General features: G+C 45.9%; 1 protein-coding gene across 1 annotated transcript in view; it reads right to left on the bottom strand.

The window, feature by feature from the left end:
- NUP160 (nucleoporin 160) overlaps window positions 1-18,221 on the bottom strand; it is a 64,795-nt gene extending 46,574 nt beyond the window's left edge. The window contains exons 1-9 of the mRNA XM_062196133.1: window positions 18,094-18,221; window positions 17,720-17,831; window positions 9,715-9,925; window positions 9,173-9,395; window positions 7,894-7,972; window positions 7,046-7,160; window positions 5,419-5,577; window positions 2,362-2,439; window positions 1,974-2,071 (exon numbers count right to left, since the gene is read on the bottom strand). Coding sequence (XP_062052117.1) covers window positions 1,974-2,071; window positions 2,362-2,439; window positions 5,419-5,577; window positions 7,046-7,160; window positions 7,894-7,972; window positions 9,173-9,395; window positions 9,715-9,925; window positions 17,720-17,831; window positions 18,094-18,193 — 1,175 coding nt within the window. The 5' untranslated portion in view covers window positions 18,194-18,221. The remainder of the gene's footprint in view (window positions 1-1,973; window positions 2,072-2,361; window positions 2,440-5,418; window positions 5,578-7,045; window positions 7,161-7,893; window positions 7,973-9,172; window positions 9,396-9,714; window positions 9,926-17,719; window positions 17,832-18,093) is intronic.
- Between the last annotated feature and the right edge of the window lie 405 nt (window positions 18,222-18,626).

The following is an 18,626-nucleotide window of genomic DNA, read 5'->3' as shown; positions in this document are numbered from 1 at the left end:
AATGGAAAACTTCTCACTGGCTCTCTCTGTAACTCTTTCAAATAAATAAATAAATAAATCTTAAAAAACAAAAACCAAAACCTGGTTTTAAAAATAATTTGCAACAATTAAAAAATTTAAAACTAATGTCATGTACATTAAAAATAAGATCCCAAGTATATCTAAATATGAAATTATCAATGTTAAATGGAGCTCTAAGTTTATAATCACAAAATACTAGTTTTGTTTTATATTGTAGAGTCCATTAACTTTTGAAAAAGGGGTTTCCTGTTTTTGAAAAAATGTCTGGAGGCAGGGATTAGGCCTCGTGGTTGAGAAGCCTACATTCCTTAGAGTACCTGCATTCAAGTCCTGGCTCTGCTCCCAGTTCCAGCTTCCTGCTAATGTATACCCTGGGAGGCAGCCAGTTTTGGTTCAAGTAGTTGGGTGCCTGCTGGAGATGTGGGAGATCTGAATGCTGTTTCCTGATCTTGGCTCTGGCCCTGCCCTAGCCCTAAGTGTTGCAGGCATTTGAGGAGTGAACCAGCAAATGAGAGCTCTCTTTCTCTTCCCGTCAAGTAAATAACAATAAATAAAAGTTTTGGGAGCTGATGTTGTAGTGTAGCAGGTGAAGCTACAGCCTGCAACACAGGCATCCTATACAGGAGTTGATCTGGGTCCTGACTGCTCCAACTTCCCATCAGCTGGGAAGTGCCTGGGAAAGCAGCAGCAAATGGCCCAAGTGTATGGGCCCCTGCCACCCACGTGGGAGACCTGGAAGAAGCTCCTGGCTCCTGTCTGGCCCAGCCCTAGCCATTGTGGCCATTTTGGGGAGTGAACCAGCAGATGGAAGATCTCTCTCCCTCTGTAATTGTGCCTTTCAAATAAATAAAATAAATATTTAAAAAGATTTTCACAAAAATGTTTAAGAAGTACTATACTTGTCCAATCTATTTCTTATCTCACAAGGAAAGTGAAAATACAGAGGGGTTACTGCGTTTTTTGTTTGTTTGGAGGTTGTAGGTATCAACTCTTTGTTTAAAAGTGAAGAAAATTTGGCCGGCGCCGTGGCTTAACAGGCTAATCCTCCGCCTTGAGGCGCCGGCACACCAGGTTCTAGTCCTGGTCGGGGCGCCAGATTCTATCCCGGTTGCCCCTCTTCCAGGCCAGCTCTCTGCTATGGCCCAGGAAGGCAGTGGAGGATGGCCCAAGTCCTTGGGCCCTGCACCCGCATGGGAGACCAGGAGAAGCACCTGGCTCCTGGCTTTGGATCAGCGCGGCCGCAGCGGCCATTGGAGGGTGAACCAACGGCAAAGGAAGACCTTTCTCTCTGTCTCTCTCTCTCACTATCCACTCTGCCTGTCAAAAAAAAAAAAAAATGTGAAGAAAATTCTTAGAAGTATTTTGGATATATGTTCTCACTCCAAAGTAATATGTTTTCTTTATCTTGGTCCAACCATAAGAATCCTCATATTCTCCTAAAATCAAAAGGCAAGAAATATGACAAAATGCAAAAGAAGGTACTTGAGAACATATTAACAATAGGCAAACCCTTCAAATGAAAACCCTTGACTTAGTTTCTAGGTAAAAAATTTTATGGGGGCCAGGGCTGTGGAATAGTGGGTAAAGCCGTTGTCTGTAGTGCCAGCATCCCACGTGGGCGCCGGTTCAAGACCTGGCTGCTCCATTTCCGATCCAGCTCTCTGCTATGGCCTGGGAAAGCAGCAGAAGATGGCCCAAATCTTTGGGCCCCTGTACCTATGCTGGAGACTGGAAGAAGCTCCTGGCTTCGGATAGGAACAGCTCTGGCCGTTTTGGCCAATTGGAGAGTCAACTAGCGGCTGGAAGACCTCTCTCTCTGTCTCTCCTTCTCTCTCTGTGTAACTGTTTCAAATAAATAAATAAATCTTTAAAAAAAAAACCCAAAAAACAAAAAACCTCTGTTAGCACGAAACTGCTTCAAGTGAGGTAGGATGAGAGTTAAGTGACCGTACTGTTCAAAGTTGATGTATTTCACAATCGTTTGGTTCTCAGCATCATGCCACAGAGCCCAGATATCCGTGGAGGTTAAGGCAAAGTCAATCAGTGTCTCCTACAAGGAAACGTGGGAGGAAAAAAGGGAATAGGTTAGAAAAGGTAGTTCATAATGACTCACATTTGTGTCCGCAGAAGAGCTAAGCACATTAAAAACATGGTACCACGTGAACTTGGTAAAACCCAAATAAAATAATTTTCATACATCATTAAGTGTTTCATTTTATTTTAGTTATTTATTTTTGCTTCTTGAGATACTTCATTGTAATTCTATAATGCCATTACAACGTACTGGGGATTCAGACACTTCTTTCTTGTACTTGTGTACTATGCAAAGATTCAACCTACCTGAGAAGTAAATAGAGAGGAAATGTGATCCAGACTGTAGCGGTTATTCTCAGTGCTCACCAACTGGAAAATGCAGAACTGGTAAAACACAAGTTGATAAGTTATTCCTTGAAATAATCAACATACTATATTTTTAAAGCAAGTGTTATTAATATTCAGAAGCCATTTATTGAAAATTGTGATAAAATATCATTGTTAACGACACAGTTTAGTAGTACTAAGTACACTGACTTCATGCAACCAATCTCCAAATTTTTTCATCTTGCAAAACTAAAGCTCTATACCCACTAAACAACAACTCTCCATTTCCCGTGCCCTGGCAACCAAATTCTACTTTCTGTCGCTGTGAATTTGACTACTCTAGGTACTTACATATAAATGGAATAGATAGAATTTTCTTTTTGTGAATGGCTTATTTCAAACAAATATTAGCAAAACACCCTTAATAACTTCCCTCCTTTTTTTTTTTTTTTTAAAAGATTTATTTTATTTATTTGAAAGAGAGAGTTAGAGAGAGAGGTAGAGCCAGGGAGAGAGAGAGAGAGAGAGGTCTTCCATCTGCTGGCTCACTCCCTAAATGACTGCAACAGCCAGAGCTGAACTAATCCAGAGCCAGGAGCCAGGAGCTTCTTCTGGGTCTCCCACGCGGGTGCAGGGGCCCAAGGATTTGGGCCATCCTCTGCTGCTTTCCCAGAATAACTTCCCTCCTTTTTAAAGTTGAGTAATATTCAACTACATGCATATACCACATTTTGCTTATTCACAGTACCAGCATCTCATATGAGCACCAGTTCAAGTCCCAGCTGCTCTAATTCTGAGCCAGCTCCCTGCTAAGGTGCTTGGGCAAACAGAGAAAATGACCCAAAGGCTAGGTCCACTGCACCCATGTCGGAGCCCCAGATGTGGGCGGCAGGGACCCAATTACTTAGGCATCAACACTGCCTCTCAGGACCTTCCTTAGCAGGAAGCTGCTGATGTCAACAGCCAGAGCTCAATCTGAACCCAGCACTCCAATATGGCACGCGGGTATCTTAACTGCTAGGCTAAATACTTGTCCCATGAATAATTTTTTTTTTAAAGATTTATTTATTTGAAAGTCAGAATTACACAGAGAAGGAGAGGCAGAGAGAGAGAGAGAGGTCTCCCACATGGGTGCAGAGGCCTAAGGACTTGGGCTATCTCCTACTGCTTTCCCAGGCCACAGCAGGGAGCTCGACTGGAAGTAGAGCAGCCGGGATTTGAATTGGCACCCAGATGGGATGTCAGCGCTGCAGGCAGTGACTTTAACCACTACACCATAGCGCCAGCCCCCATAAAAAATTTTTAAAACTATAATAGGGTCCTGAGGCCAAAAAGTATGCGAATCATTATTTTACTAATCATTTATTAGTGACAAACTAATTGGAACATGTTGAAGAAAGTGACCAAGTGGATTTTTACATGAATAGTAACTGAATGGGGCCGGGGCTGTGACGTAGTGGGCGAAGCCGTTGCCTGCAGTGTTGGCATCCTACATGGGTGCCAGTTCAAGTCCCGGTTGCTCCACTTCCAATCCAGCTCTCTGCTATGGCCTGGGAAAGCAGTAGAAGATGGCCCAAGTCCTTGCGCCCCTGCACCTGCATGGGAGAGCCGAAGAAGTTCCTGGCTCCTAGCTTCAGATCGGCACGGCTCCAGCCGTTGCAGCCAATTTGGGTGTGAACTAATGGATGAAACCACCCCCCCTCTGCCTCTCCTTCTCTAACTCTTTCAAATAAATAAATCTTTTTTTTTTTTTTTTTTAAATATTAACTGAAGGAACTAACAGCAAGTCCGTTCTCCTGCCACCTATATTCTGCACACAGAGAAGAGTACACTTAGGGGAGACAGACAGATGCGTTCAAACACTGGAAGAGTTGGCCTACGGAAAAGGGAATAGATAATGTGTACGAGATTGAGAAAGCACATCAGCAGCCTATGTTTGGCTTCAAGAAGGCGCTCTTTCCCTTTGTTTCCATTTTGTTCCTGAATAATCCAGTCCAAACACTATCAGGTACCCAGGGCAAGACAGATATTTTTGTTGGTTCAGGGGTTGAGGTAGAGGTGGGGTTTGGCATGGGGAGAAAGCCTGAGCACACTGAAGGAATATCTATGCAGGTATGTCCTGGCATGGGGAGTGAGGACACTCCCAGGTGAGAAGGGGAGGCTCACACAGGGTGGAATGCTCTGCCGGAACGACTCAATGAGCTAAGGTAAGAAGAGTATCCGTATCTGGGAGTGGCTTGGATTGGGATATAGGAGCAGCAGAAGGGGGTGAGGGCCTCCACATTTAGGGAAAGCTTGGCACAGGAGGAAATTCAGATGGGAGTGGTCTAGCAGTGTGAGAGCCCACAAGGGATGAGGGAATCCATATGGAAGGGGAACCCGGAGTGGGCTAACAGAGTGCTACAGGAAGGAGGGAAACATCCAGCCAGGGCCAGGACCCAGCCTGGGGAAGGAGAGCTCCACCAGAGCTCTGCCTCACAGGAATGCTCTTGGGATCAAATGCATAAAAAATGTGCAGTGTGTGAGCACAAGCAAGCAAAATCCAAGTGTTTGCTATTATGAATGTACCTGACACTGTGCCAAACACACAACACCAAACAAATGGCTGTCCCATATATGACTATACGAACACGTTACATCCCACATCTCTCATCTACAGACAACAGCTAGCGTTTGGATGATAAGCAAAATTATTTCCTTAATTAACTTCCTGGTAACCATTAATAACACCTACATCCCCTTCAGTAATTTCCATTTTTTCCCCTCTAGTCTTTCAAATTTGCTCTTTTTTGTTTAGTTTTCGTTAACTTTTTCTTTGATATTCCTTTAAACTCTATTTTGTTTCATCTTTGATTCCCTCCAAGTTATTCTGATTTACATGTTAGCATAAGAGCCACCATCGCCTCAGAAACAACCCATGACAGGTCTAGGCTGGTGTGCAGAGCTTCTCGAGGCCGCACAGTCCAGGCTACAAGTACTTCCCTTCCCCAGAGCAGAGCAGGCGGAGACCCCACACAGGTGCCTTCTGTTCCATACCTGTCCTCGTTTCGGTGCATGCAGGTACGTCCCCAGGTAGAGTCCCATGGAAGGAGAATAAGCAAGTCGTAATTTGTGTCCAGTCCCAGCAGTGAGCCGAAGATCCTTATTCACAGGGACATACTCCAGCATGTCGGCCACCATCAGGCACATTTGGTCCTGCTCAAGGTAAGAGATAACAGGTGTTATTCAAAGAATATTCCGAGGGGTTGGCGTTGTGGCATAGTGGGTAAAGTCTCCATCTGCAACATTGGCATCCAATATGGGCACCAGTTCAAGTCCCGCTGCCCCACTTCTGACCTAGCTCCCTGCTAATGTGCCTGGGAAAGCAGTGGAGGAAGAAGGATGGCCCTTGTACCCATGTGGGAGACCCGTTAGAAGTTCCTGGCTCCTGGATTCGGTCTGGCCCAGCCCTGGCCATTGCAACCATTAGGGGACTGAACCAGCAAATGGAAGATTTCAATCTCTCTCTGTTCCCCCTCTTTCTCTGTACCTTTCAAATAAATAAATAAATCAAAAAAGAATATTCTGGCTAGAAAACACATCCTTTATGTTTTTAGAGGATTTACATCCACCATATAAAGCACTCCATCTAATTTATAAAGTTTTTTTTTTTTTTTTTTTTTAAAAGAACTAAGATGGGAAGGGAGAAGGAGAGGGAGAGATTGGTTGATTTTCTACTCACTGGTTAATTCCCCAAATGGCTGCAACAGTCAGACCTCAGCCAGGCCCAAGCTAGGAGCCAGAAACTCCAGCTAGATCTCCTACATGGAATTGGGACTCTAGTACTTGAGCCATTATACATTGCTTCCCAGGTACATTAGCAGGCAGCTGGACAGGAAGTGGAGTAGCTGGTACTTGACCAGCATTCCAATACTGAATGCAAGTGTTGCAAGCAGTGGCTTAACCTGCTGCCCCACAACACCGCTCCCCTAAAATTTTTAAGTGATACATAAGAATTGTACATATATATGGGAGAACATGAGATGTCGCAATACATGTACACATTGTGCAATGTTCAATAGTAAACATAACTATCCCTCCCAATATTTATCATTTTTGGTGAAAACATTCAAAATCCATTTGAGTTTTCTTTCTGAATGCACATGCAATACATTATTGCTATCTATAGTCACTCTACTGTGTAACAGAACACCAGAACTTCTTTCTCCTAACTCAAATTTACCACCCATTAATAAACTTTTCCCGACTCTCCCCACCCTTTGGTAACCACCAGTCCAAGTCTTCCACATGGATGGCAGGAAGGCAACTAAGTAAGCCATCAGTACTGCCTCCCAAGATCCGCATTAGCAGGAAGCTAGAGTCAGGAGCCAGAGCCAGGTATCAAAACTAGGTACTCTGATATGGGATGTGGGCACTTTATGGTATCTTAACTGCTAGTTCAAATGCTGGTCCGCAGATTCATAATTTTCATAATAAAAAGACAAAAAGATAGGAGACAATGCATACAAAATAAAGCTAAATGAAACTATCTCAAACTAGAAATGATTCATAATTTCCGAATTAACTGATTTTGATAATCTTAAAGAGAAACAGTGGGATTTCATATATCTCACGATCTGCCATCTTATTTTTAATTTAGAGTAACCATCAATGTGCCGTTTACCTTGTAAGACCACATTCGCAGTTTATGATCCTGACACAGAGCAAAGATGAACGCATCATGTTCAACACAATGAACAGCAAGACTCAGGGCTCGATCTGAAGGGCTCTGATCACCCCTGAAAATAGAAGGCAAAATTGCAGTTTCACTGTTGCAAATAATCTGATCATTACAGTTTTCAATTCAAAAGATACAAGATAACTTGTAGAGATAACTCGAAGCAGGTAAAGCTGCCGCCTGCAGTGCCGGCATGCCATAAGGGTGCCGGTTCAAGTCCCAGCTGCTCCACTTCTGATCCGGCTCTCTGCTATGGGCTGAGGAAGCAGAAGATGGCCCAAGTGCTTGGGCCCCTGCATCAGTGTGGGAGACCTAGAAGAAGCTCCTGGCTTCAGATCAGCACAGCTCCAGCTGTTGCGGCCATCTGGGGGGTGAACCAGCAGATGGAAGACTTCTCTCTCTCTGCCTCTCTGTAACTCTGCCTTTCAAATAAATTAACTAAAAAAAAAAATTAAGACTGTGTAACAACTGTATACTATTCCTTTTTGTATTCTAATCATCAAAAACTTTCTATTTTTAACGATTTTACTCAAAAGTAGATTTGATTGGGTTAGGGCAGAGCACCAAAGTGGATATCATGAGAATAAATATGAAGCCAGCTTCTGCAAGGTGTCTAACGGCAAACGAAGCAGACTCTGAAGGGAGGTTTTCCTCAGGTGGGACATGATGCTATGCAGACTTCTCTTTCCCATTAGAGTGTTCGCCTTGGAATAAAACTGGAAGCACTAACTGATGCTGACCAGGGCAGAAAGACTAAATGGGGAACCCCGCCTGCGCTGTCAGATACCACTCACCTGATAGCTGTTGGCATCCAGCCTATAAGCAATCGCTGCATTACTGAACTCTGTTTCAGTTCCACAACGGACGCCATCCCTGCAATGATACCCAAGACACTCATGAGCAGACTCAGAGAGAACCAAAGGTAAGAGTGATGGAACCATAAACAAGGTTTTTATAAGGTGATGGGCTTCTATATTTCTATGCTAACACTTGTATGATGTACCTTACCTATACATCACAGCTATAATATTCTGAATCATGATTGGATCAATAAAAATACTATCAATAAAAATACTATCCCAGAGAAAATTTCTCATTTATAGGCAGTAACCCATAATGCCACTAAACAGAATCAAATTCATGCTTTCCAAAATAATCACTGGGTATCTTTCATGTGCCAAGTACAGTTTTAGGTGCTGGAGACAGAGCTGTGAACAAAATAACAATAATAAAAAACACAACCCCTGTCCTCATGGCAGAGACAAATTAGGTAGCTTGATAATAAGTGGAGAAAATAAAACAGGAATGGAGTCTAGAAAATGTTTGGGTGTGTGTGCATATGGTGTTTACAATTTTGAAAAGGGTAGTCAGGGAAAGTCTCTCTGAGGTGACACTGCTTGAAGTCTTAAAGGAGATAAGGGAACACATCAAGCCAGCACTGGCTATCCCAGGCAAAGGCCCTGAGGCAGGAGTGTCATTGGCTTGTTCAAGGCATTGCCAAGAGGGCATGTAGCAGGTGCAAAGATACTAGAGGCAGCAGTGGGGAACTCACTGGAAGCCATTGGAAGGATGCTGGAGTTTTTCAGAGTGAGATGAAGAACAACCATCATCTGATAGCTTTGAGCAACGCAGACAGGACCCAACTCGGGTTTTAAATCTCCCAGTCTGCCTGACAAGTTGCTGAGGGGGGTTAAGGACAGGTACAAGGAGATATATAGGAAAACTATAATGGAAGAATTCAGGCAGGAGCTAGTGATGACTTGGAGTGGGGTCTTAGCAGTCAAACTTATTTCAGTTAATTTAATTACAACACCTCAATCTGATGGTAGACAACTAGTCAACTCATCTCCACTATAGGACATCAAATAAGCTACTTTATGACATAAAATCTTGCTCTCTTAAAATACAAAAGAAAGCATTAGAGATTCATTAGCGTAATTAGCGATGAAGGAACAATTTAGGGATACTACAGGATCACCTGCCTGCTCTGGACCGTGGGCAGAACTTGTAAAGTCTGTTTAAACGGCAACAGTCCTCGTTCAAAGCGGAATCATGCTTAGTTCCCATTCTTACCAGGCATGTCATAAGGAGGTAGTTTAAGAACAAAGATGCCCCCGGAAGCAGACGGCAGTGCAAACAGAGCCTCTCCATCACTGCTAAGCCAGGCTGCTGAGGCGGCAGAATTAGGAGCTGGCCCGGGAACCGTTGGAATTAACTGATAGTTGCAAGGATCCCTGAAGTCAACTTTCCCAATGTCAGTGAACACTGACTGCATCTGACTTTCAATTACCAACTCCTGCGGAGCAATTAGAAAGAAAAATCTGTTAGATCAAAATCACTCATGTTGTTCAGTGGCTCTCTCAACTGTTAAGAAAATGTTTTTAAAGGAAGAAAATATCAGCTTAAGAAGAAAAACATTTTTTTAAAAATGAAAACTATTTCTTCAACTTAAAATGTGTCTGGTCATTTTGAACAGCAACTATCAAAGTATGGGTTGGTGAGGGCTAACAAGCAACCCACATTTCCTTCTGTTCCAAAGGATACTGCTCGAGCACTAACTCTGTGACAGCCAGAGTAATTTGGGAAATAAAAGGTATTACACTTAACCAACTTACACTTCTGTACATCCGGGAAGGGTGCGGGAAGAGTAACCTGTGCACTGTTTGACTGGTTAGTATCAAGACTACCACGTGATTCTGAGTCTCAGAGACATAGACCCCTCCAGGCAGGACACTGCAATTTTGGAATTTGAGACGAACTGCATTATTCAACAGATTTATGTCCAATGACTCCTCCACCAGCTCCAATGTATCTCCAGAGGTCTTCCTGTTAAAAGAGAGGCATTTGTTTAAAAAAAGTGCCCAAGTGAACACTCTGAATTGGAAAATTTTAGATATGCAAACTCAGATCACATTCATATTCTACATCGCCATATTACGTAGTTACAAAACACAGCATAACAACAGTCAAACGATTCTGTTAAAGGGAAGTATTTCCAAACCCGACAGTCCATTTGGAATATTACTCCATGTAATATATTCGGGCTGCTTTTCCAGGTGCATCAGAAGCAAGAGCAGCCGGCACTTGCATCAGTGCTCCGCCACTGGATGCCTGCATTGCAGGTGGTGATTTAACCAGCTGTGCTACAACACCACCCCCAAATGACATGAGCCACTGTCAACTGAGACTTTTCTACCTCTTGCTGCAATCCCATCTACTCCACAATGATGAAAGGGACTTTTTCTTATGGCAAAAATTAAGATTAAATTTTCTAATCAACTAGTTTATTTTCCTTCTAGCTCCTAGTTTATCTCTTCTGCTTCTCTTCAAATGGTCTTGTTTTATTAAAATTGTTCTGGTTATAAAGTCCTTCCAAGCTTCACCACCTCAAATTTCCTTCGTTCCATTTAATTAACTTTTTTTCAAGTAGGAAAGATGTTTCCTTCTTTCTCGGGCACTATTCCCTTGGGTCCCAGCAGAAGAGCTCTTACAAGACAAGCGTCTCACTGTGAATCCTGCTCTTACGGAAGCTCAGCCCCTGCCCCGGGAACTGTCACCCTTAGTCTATGTAAATTTCTTGGTTGTTCTTGATTCAGCTGGCTGACTCATTCATAAATGAGAAAACATCCATGTTACTGATAGGAATGAATCTAGGTTTTTCTTTTCATTCAGCTAAGAGTTTTCAAATCGATCAGTCCTTGATAGGGATGGATCAGTCCTTGTCAAAGGATATACAACCCAGTGGAAAATGTAACATAGTGAAAATGGGGGCCAGTGTTGTGGTGTAACGGGTAAAGCTGCCACTTGTCTAACAACGGCATCCTATATGGCTGCCAGTTCTAGTCCTAGCTACTGCATTTCCAATCCAACTCCCTGCTAATGTGCCTGGGAAGGCAGGATGGCCTACGTCCTTGAGCCTCTGCACCTATGTGCAGGAGCCTCCTGGCTTCGGACCAGCCCGACTCCAGCCATTGTGGCCATTTGGAGAGTGAACCAGCTGATGGAAATCTCTCTCTGTCTCTGCCTCTCTCACTTGCTGTAAAACTCTGCCTTTCAAATAAATAAATCGTAAGCAAAACAAAACAAAGCATATACTGACAATGGCACAATCTTGAAGAGGACATGACTGTACCAGAACCATGCCAGGGTGCAGGGTGACTTCCTGGGTGCAACTCTGCAGTGTGGTACCTCTGGAGGCACAGAAAGCACCATGCTGTCAACATACCAATTCCTCATCACCTCATCTACTGTAAGATCTGCACCTTTCCCCTAAAAGCCAAATCTCCTTCTGGCAATCAACGGTCATTCTCCGACTTTCTTATGTATATTCCTCCTGCATCCATCTCTCCTTCTTCCAGAGCCTTCCTTTGGAAGTGAGACACACTCTTCTCTGGCCTCTCCTCTTCATCACTCTATTCCTGCTTCCCCTCTCCCTCCAATCCAGCTGCTATGCTTTATCCATTTCTCTCCACAGCCAGGCTTTCTTCTTCCCTCATCTCTCTCACACTTTTAACTCAGTCTACCTTCTGCTCCCACCACATCCACTTATTACCAAGGTCACTGTATCAATCTTTAAAGAACTTACTTGGAAGGCAGAATTAGAAAAAGAGAGAAAGAGGAAGAGAGCATGTGGGGGTGAGAAGAGAGAGAGCTCTTCCATCTACTGTTTCATTCCCCAAATGGCTACAATGGTTCAGGCTGGACCAGGTGAAGCCAGGAGCCTAAAACTCCCATCTGGGTCTTCCACATTGGTGTCAGGGGCCCAGGCACTTGGGCCATCATCTGCTGCTTTCCCAGGTGCATTAGCAGGGAGCTGGATCAGAAGTGGAGAAACTGGGGCATGAACCAGTGCTCATATCAGATGCCAGCAGCAGACACCAGCTTAACTCGCTGTACCACAATGCTGGTCCCCAATTTCAATGGACTCTTCAGGCTGTCTCCTAAAAATCTGAGAGGTAGAGAGAGAGGCCTACAATAGCTGAGTCTGGGCTTGGCCAAAGCTAAGAGCTAATAACTCAATCTAGGTCTCCCATGGGGGTAGCAGGAACCCAACCATTTGAGCTGTCACCACTGTCTCCCACAGTGCGCATTAGCGAGAAGTTGGCTGGTCAGGAGTAGAGCTAGCCAGCAGTAGTGTCCTAGCCAGTGTCTGAAGCCAGGCCAAATGCTTTCCCCTTGAGTCCTCCTCTCACTTTCCTTCTTGTCAGCATTTCACATATCTGACACGCCGTCCTTCTCCTGACTTCCATGATACCACCCTCTCCTGGTTTTCAACACTAACTCAGCCATTCCCTCTCCTTCTCCTTGACCTGACCTGTACATGCTGGACTCCCACAAACCTTATTCTTGGGTCATCTTCTCTACTGTTCATATTCTACAGAGGACCACCTTACCCACTCCCAAGGATGAAGGCACCTTCTGAGCTCTGATGAGTCCTACAGCTACTTTGCTCCTGGTAACTCATGGGATACCATCAGCACAATCAACTTCATCACTCACCTTCCTTACATTAAAGTCAGGTTCGGGATCACCCCTAGGACACTGTCCTCCAGTGTCCCCTCCAATGGTGGCAGTTTTCTTTACCACACTCCTTGTGTGGGACCTCACAGCGTGGTGCAGATGTCCAGTGGGCACCCCATTTTAGCCTACTGACCCTTTCTCCCTGTCAGAATCACTTGGCCCTGAAGGTCATAGAATCAAGACATCCCTGGCTCCTCCTGCTCATGTTTGTTATTTACAGATCTCGTTTCTCGAAGACTTCCATTCTCTCCCACACTACTCCTGCAAAATTCTTAATGATTTCAATATCCATGGTTTCCTAATACCCTACCTTCTCAGTTGGTTGAATTCCTCTCCTCTCGTGACTACATTCATCCTGAGGCATCTACTGGATCATTTCCAACTGCATGAGGATATACTATCATGTCTCCTCTAGACTTTTCCACTGTCCTCCAGCTACCATTTATCTGCTTCTCTTGCAGCAATGCTCCTTGAAACAACTGTCCTATGCCCAGTCTTCTCAGGCTTTTGTACCGGTACTGGAGCAATTCCTGATAAGGTTACCAATTATCCTCACAACTGGTTTATATGCAGCAGTTGACATTTTTTCACTCTCTTCCTTTCTGTCATACTTCCTCTAGCTTCTGGGATATCACTTGCTTTTGTTTGATTCTCATCTCAGTCCTTCTTGGGTTCCTTCGCTGGTTCCTCATCTTCCTACCTGTTGGAGTGCCCTGGGCTCAGTCTCCAGACCTCTTCTACTCAAGTGATTCTCGACTAGGGGTGATTCTGCCCACTCCCCAAAGACAATTAGCAACATCTAGAAATTTTTCATTGTTACAACTGGGGTAGCAGGGTGGAGGGCAGAGGTACCATCAGTTATAGTAGGTGGAGGCCTGGGATACTGCTCAATACCCTACACAGTACAGGACACCCATCACCACTACCACACCAACCAAAGATTTGTCTGGCATTCTGAGGTGGGATATTGGTGCCATGGGCAGTGGCTTAACCCACAGCACCACAATGCCTGCCCTGTAAAATAGGATTTCTCAGTCTTTGTGACACCAACATTCCACATCAGAACGCAAGTTCAAGTCCCAGCTGCTCTGCCTCCAATCCAGCTCCCTGCTATTGCACCTGGGAAAGCAGGGGAAGATGCAAGTGTTTGGGGCTGTCAAGCACATGGGCTACCTGAAGGCAGTTCCAGGATCCTGGCTTCAGCTTGGCCTGCCCAAGCCACTGTGGCTATTTGGGAAGTAAACCAGCAGATGGAAGATCTTTCTGTCTTTCCCCTCTATCACTCTGTGTTTCAAATTCATAAATAAGTAAATTGTGAAAAAAACAAACAAACACATTAACAACTCTGATTTACTTTTTTTTTTTTTAATTTTTGACAGGCAGAGTGGACAGTGAGAGAGAGAGACAAAGAGAAAGGTCTTCCTTTGCCGTTGGTTCACCCTCCAATGGCCGCCGCACCGTGCCGATCCCAAGGTAGGAGCCAGGTGCTTCTTCTCCTGGTCTCCCATGGGGTGCAGGGCCTAAGTACTTGGGCCATCCTCCAATGCACTCCTGGGCCATAGCAGAGAGCTGGCCTGGAAGAGGGGCAACCGGGACAGGATACAGTGTCCCGACCGGGACTAGAACCCGGTGTGCCGGTGCCACAAGGCGGAGGATTAGCCTCTTGAGCCACGACGCCGGCCTTGATTTACTTGTATTCTTTGGGTGACCTCATTCACTGTATTTTTTTTTTTAATTAAAGATTTTATTGCTTGGGTACACAGACAAATTCAAGCCACCAGGGCAGAAGCTGTGGATGACTCATATTTCCAGTTTGGAGAAGAGGACCTACTTGATCTTATAACGTTCAGCCAAACAGTGAATTCGGCTGTCAGAATCACACAGAATTTAGCATCACTATTCTTTCTTTTCCTCTCAAGGAGCTTTTGAATAGCAACCGCTTTCTTAATGAAATGACAGAGATCCTCAGGAAGATCAGGAAAAAAACCTTTGGACTTCAGGATTCTCAAGATTTTATTGCCTAGCACAAAATGCATGGGAGTCCCTCGGGGTCATGCTGATGTGTGAAGGAGTCAGGTCCTTTTTGGCCAGTTCGTAGCTCTGCTCCTTCATGCTGTCAGATGCTGACCTCAGCCAGGTGGGGACGCTGTACCGCTGGACAGGTCTTTCCCAGGAGCATGTACACTACCCATGATGGAGGCAGATGGGTAGCAAAATAAGCTACTGTAGCAGTTTTTAGCATATGTGCTGCAAAGAGCACATGTATCTGTTTTTAGTGCCACTGATGGCAACAGTTCTCAAACCTCCATCACTAGCCCAACCTCTGCACTGAACTCCTGACTACTGCTCAACACTTCTACTTATCCAAGACATTTCCAACCCATACCTGCCCAAAACATAATTCTAGTATCCACCAAACCAAAAACACCGCACACATCCCGAGGCACTAGTTTCACCTACACTTTCTCCCAACTTACTTGATGGCATCTCTGTAACTTCCAGTCGCTCCAGTCGTTCCAGGCAGAAGTCTGCTGTATCAGACTGATGCAGCAGAAAATTACCTTAAAAACAAACCCACCATCGGGGGCATTCTCACTGCCTTTATCACTACTAGTCTAAGCCATCATCATCTCTTGTCTGGACTGTGGCACTATTCTAGTAATTGATCTTGCTGCTCTCATCTTTTCCCTACATTTTATTCATAATATAACAGCCACAGCAATCTTCTAAAAATACATCTTAGGAGCAGGCATGTGGCACAGAGGGTTAAGCACTGCTTAGGATGCCCACCCACGTCCCACACTAGAGTGCCGGGGATTGAGTCCTGGATGCTGGCTTCCTGCTACTGTGCACCCTGGTAGGTAGGGAATGATGACAAGTACTTGAGTCCCTGCCACCCGAGATTGAGTTCCATGCTCCTGTATCTGCCCGTCCCAGCCTTGGCTTTTGCAGGCATTTGGGGAGTGAACTAGGGGATGGAAGATCTCTTTCTTTCCCTTTGTCACTCTGCCTTTCACATAAATAAAAATAAGTAAACTACAACTTAGATCATGTCATTCCTCTACTTTAAACACTTCAGTGGCTTCGTCACACCTCAGCACAGAATCCAAAACCTTAAAACAACTGACATAGTCCTGATCTAGCCCTCAGCTCTTTCTTATTCTCTTCGTTCACTCAGCTGTAGACTCCTAGCCCTTTGTTATTTTTTGAAAACAACAAACAAGCTTCCGACTCTTCGGACTTTTTCTTGGAAGGCTCTATCTGAAATGCTCAATCCCAGATGTCCTCACTGCCTCTGCTCAAATGTCAGCTTGTCACGGGGTCTTGCCTGACCTCCCTATACAAAATGTAACTCCCATGGGCACTTCCCTTCCCTCCTACTTTGCTTCCCTGTTCTCTATTCCATTTATCACTTGACAAACTATATTTACTTGGCCTTTTTGATTATTGCTTATTGCATGCCTCCTTTTTTGAGAGCAAGGACTTTGTTTCGTTCCCTGCTATATCCTTAATCCCTAAACATTAACTGAAACATATTAGGCATGGGAAAGTATTTCTTAAATAAAGGAGATTTCTCTATCTTAAATATCTTCTGAGCCTCAGACATATACCTGCCAATGCTTTTTTGACACCGTCAAAAGCCTGCTGCACTAGCACTTCAAATCTAGTATGTTCAGAAGAATCACTCACACCTTTCCATTTATATCTCAGTCACTGGCACCCTCCCACCCCATACCAGACTAATCACAGCCAAAACCAGGACACCATCCTCACTCTCTCCTTCCCCTTACCATTTCCTGCCCACATTCAGTCTACCACCAAGCCCTACTCAATCTACCTTCTAAATATATTTTTAAACCACCTATTTCCTTTTTCCTAGCCACTCCGACATTTTGGCCATCATAAAAGTAAACTGATTTTTCGCCTTACATCCAGCCAACCCAAATGTGCTTTCCACAAAGTAGACTGGTCTTGATGGTTTTAACTCTTTAAAACTCTTCAATGATAGCCCAATGTACTTAAGATAAAATCCAGCACCCTGAAAAACAGGGTCAGGGCCGGCGCTGTGGCAGCCTCCGCCTGTCACGGCAACATCCCATATGAACGTGGGTTCAAGTCCTGGCTGCTCTACTTCCTATCTAGTTCCCTGCTGATGGCCTGGGAAAGAGGTTGAAGGCGGCCCAAGTCCTTGGGACCCTGCACCCACGTGGGAGACCTAGAAGAAGCTCCTGGCTCCTGGCTCTGGCCATTGTGGCCATTTGGGGAGTGAACAAGTGGATGGAAGATGTCTCTGTCTCTGTATGTAATTATTCTACCCCTCAAATAAATAAATCTTAAAACAAACAAACGAACCTGGGGGGGAGTGGGGGGGGTCCCTTGTGGTTTGAGTCCTGCCTTACCGCTCCAGCCTCAGCATCCTTCACATCACTCTGTTCTACCCACTGTGCTTATGCCGCAGACTTTCAATCAGTTCCTCAAACCTGCAGAGCTCGTCTAGTCCTTCTCCTTCGCGGCCTCTGCACGCAGTGACCCTACAGGCTGGACTGCTTTCCCCCAACACCTTCCTTGCCTGGCTAACCTTTGGTCGTTCAGGTCTCAGGTTAACTGTGGCTTCCTTGATGTTTTCCCTATTAGCCTCTCTCAGCCCCTACGCATTCCTCTGGGGCAGGTAGAGTCTGTATTCATACATCTACGTTTCACATCTTTTTCCCTCATAAAACTGTGCCATGAAAGGTGGAGCCACATTATTCCTGCATTGTTACAGCGGCCGGCCGATGAAAGCAGGGATTGTTTTTGATCATCATTTCATCCCAGCCCCTAGCACAACGCCTGATGTGGAACCTCCAACCTATCGGTGCAATGAAGGAGGCGTGAAAGCACTGTAAAACCAATCGGCTCCTATTTGGAACCGGTCTTCAGGGCTTTATTCGCTAAGTTACATTCCCGCTGTTTCTACTGACGCCTGGGGGCCTGTGTGTGTAGAGCGTACAGAAAACTCCCTGTCTCAGAAACTTCCCGATTCCGACAAGAACTGACAGGTGGGTGCAGCCACACAAACCCTAACTTCCAGGGGGAGGGGTGGGCGAACGCAGCACTTACCAATGAATGAACCTGTTCCTGGTGATGGAGAACAGTTTGCCACTTTCCACATAGTAGAAGCCTCCCGCGCTCTCGTTGTACTTCGCGGCCCCAGACACAACATTTGCAGTCCCTGCGAAACGAACGCGGTCATCCTACACACGTGCTTCCCCAGGGATGACAGGGGCAGCGGGCGCTGGACAGCGGGCGGCCGATTGACAACCCGTACAAACAGAAGGGGGAGGAAGGGAGAAGTCGGATATCAAGGAAGCTCTCCGATCCAGAGACCACGGGCATGTGGACTGAGGATGAACAGGAGGGTCAGAGACCCAGGGACCCAAGGGGAGACACCGCGGAGAACGATCGGACCGCACCCTCCCCGGCCACTTCTGTACCAACGCAGCTGACTGTGAATTCCCGAAAGTGCCTCGGCCTCTCCCGCTCGGCTCCGCTCAGCTCCAAGAAGCTGCGTTCCAGCGCTCCCGCCGCCGCCATCTTCCCGCCGCCGCCGCCGCGAGGCCCGACGGGACAACGGCAGGGCCGCGTGGTGTCGTCAGTTCCGGGGGCGGGGCGAAGGCGGGGCAGTGGCGGACAGGTGGAGCGAGCCCGGGAGGAGAAGGGCAGGCCGCAGCCTTTGTTGCTGGGCTTAGGTCGGGAGAGAGCGTGGGCAGGGAGGAACCCAGGAGAGAAGGCCCTGTGTACAGGAGAAGGCCGAGCTAGGGCCCCTCCGGAGGGCAGCGCCCTCTACCCTGCGTCCTCACGGCTGGAGGCGGGACCGGGTGTGTTTCCATTTTAAAAACAGCGGCGCGGGCGGGCGGCGGGGCTGGGCCGGGCCTGCCCCGAAGGGCGAGGTCCAGCCGTTTGGTCCTGGTTGGCGGCCGCCTCTCCCGCCGTCAGGATTCCGTGCCCGGACTCCCTGGCGTCACCG

Source organism: Lepus europaeus, chromosome 7 (genome assembly GCF_033115175.1).
Source record: "Lepus europaeus isolate LE1 chromosome 7, mLepTim1.pri, whole genome shotgun sequence".
Lineage (NCBI taxonomy): Eukaryota > Metazoa > Chordata > Mammalia > Lagomorpha > Leporidae > Lepus > Lepus europaeus.
The sequence above is the reverse complement of the archived record's forward strand: the minus strand, read 5'-3'. Positions and strand labels throughout refer to the sequence as shown.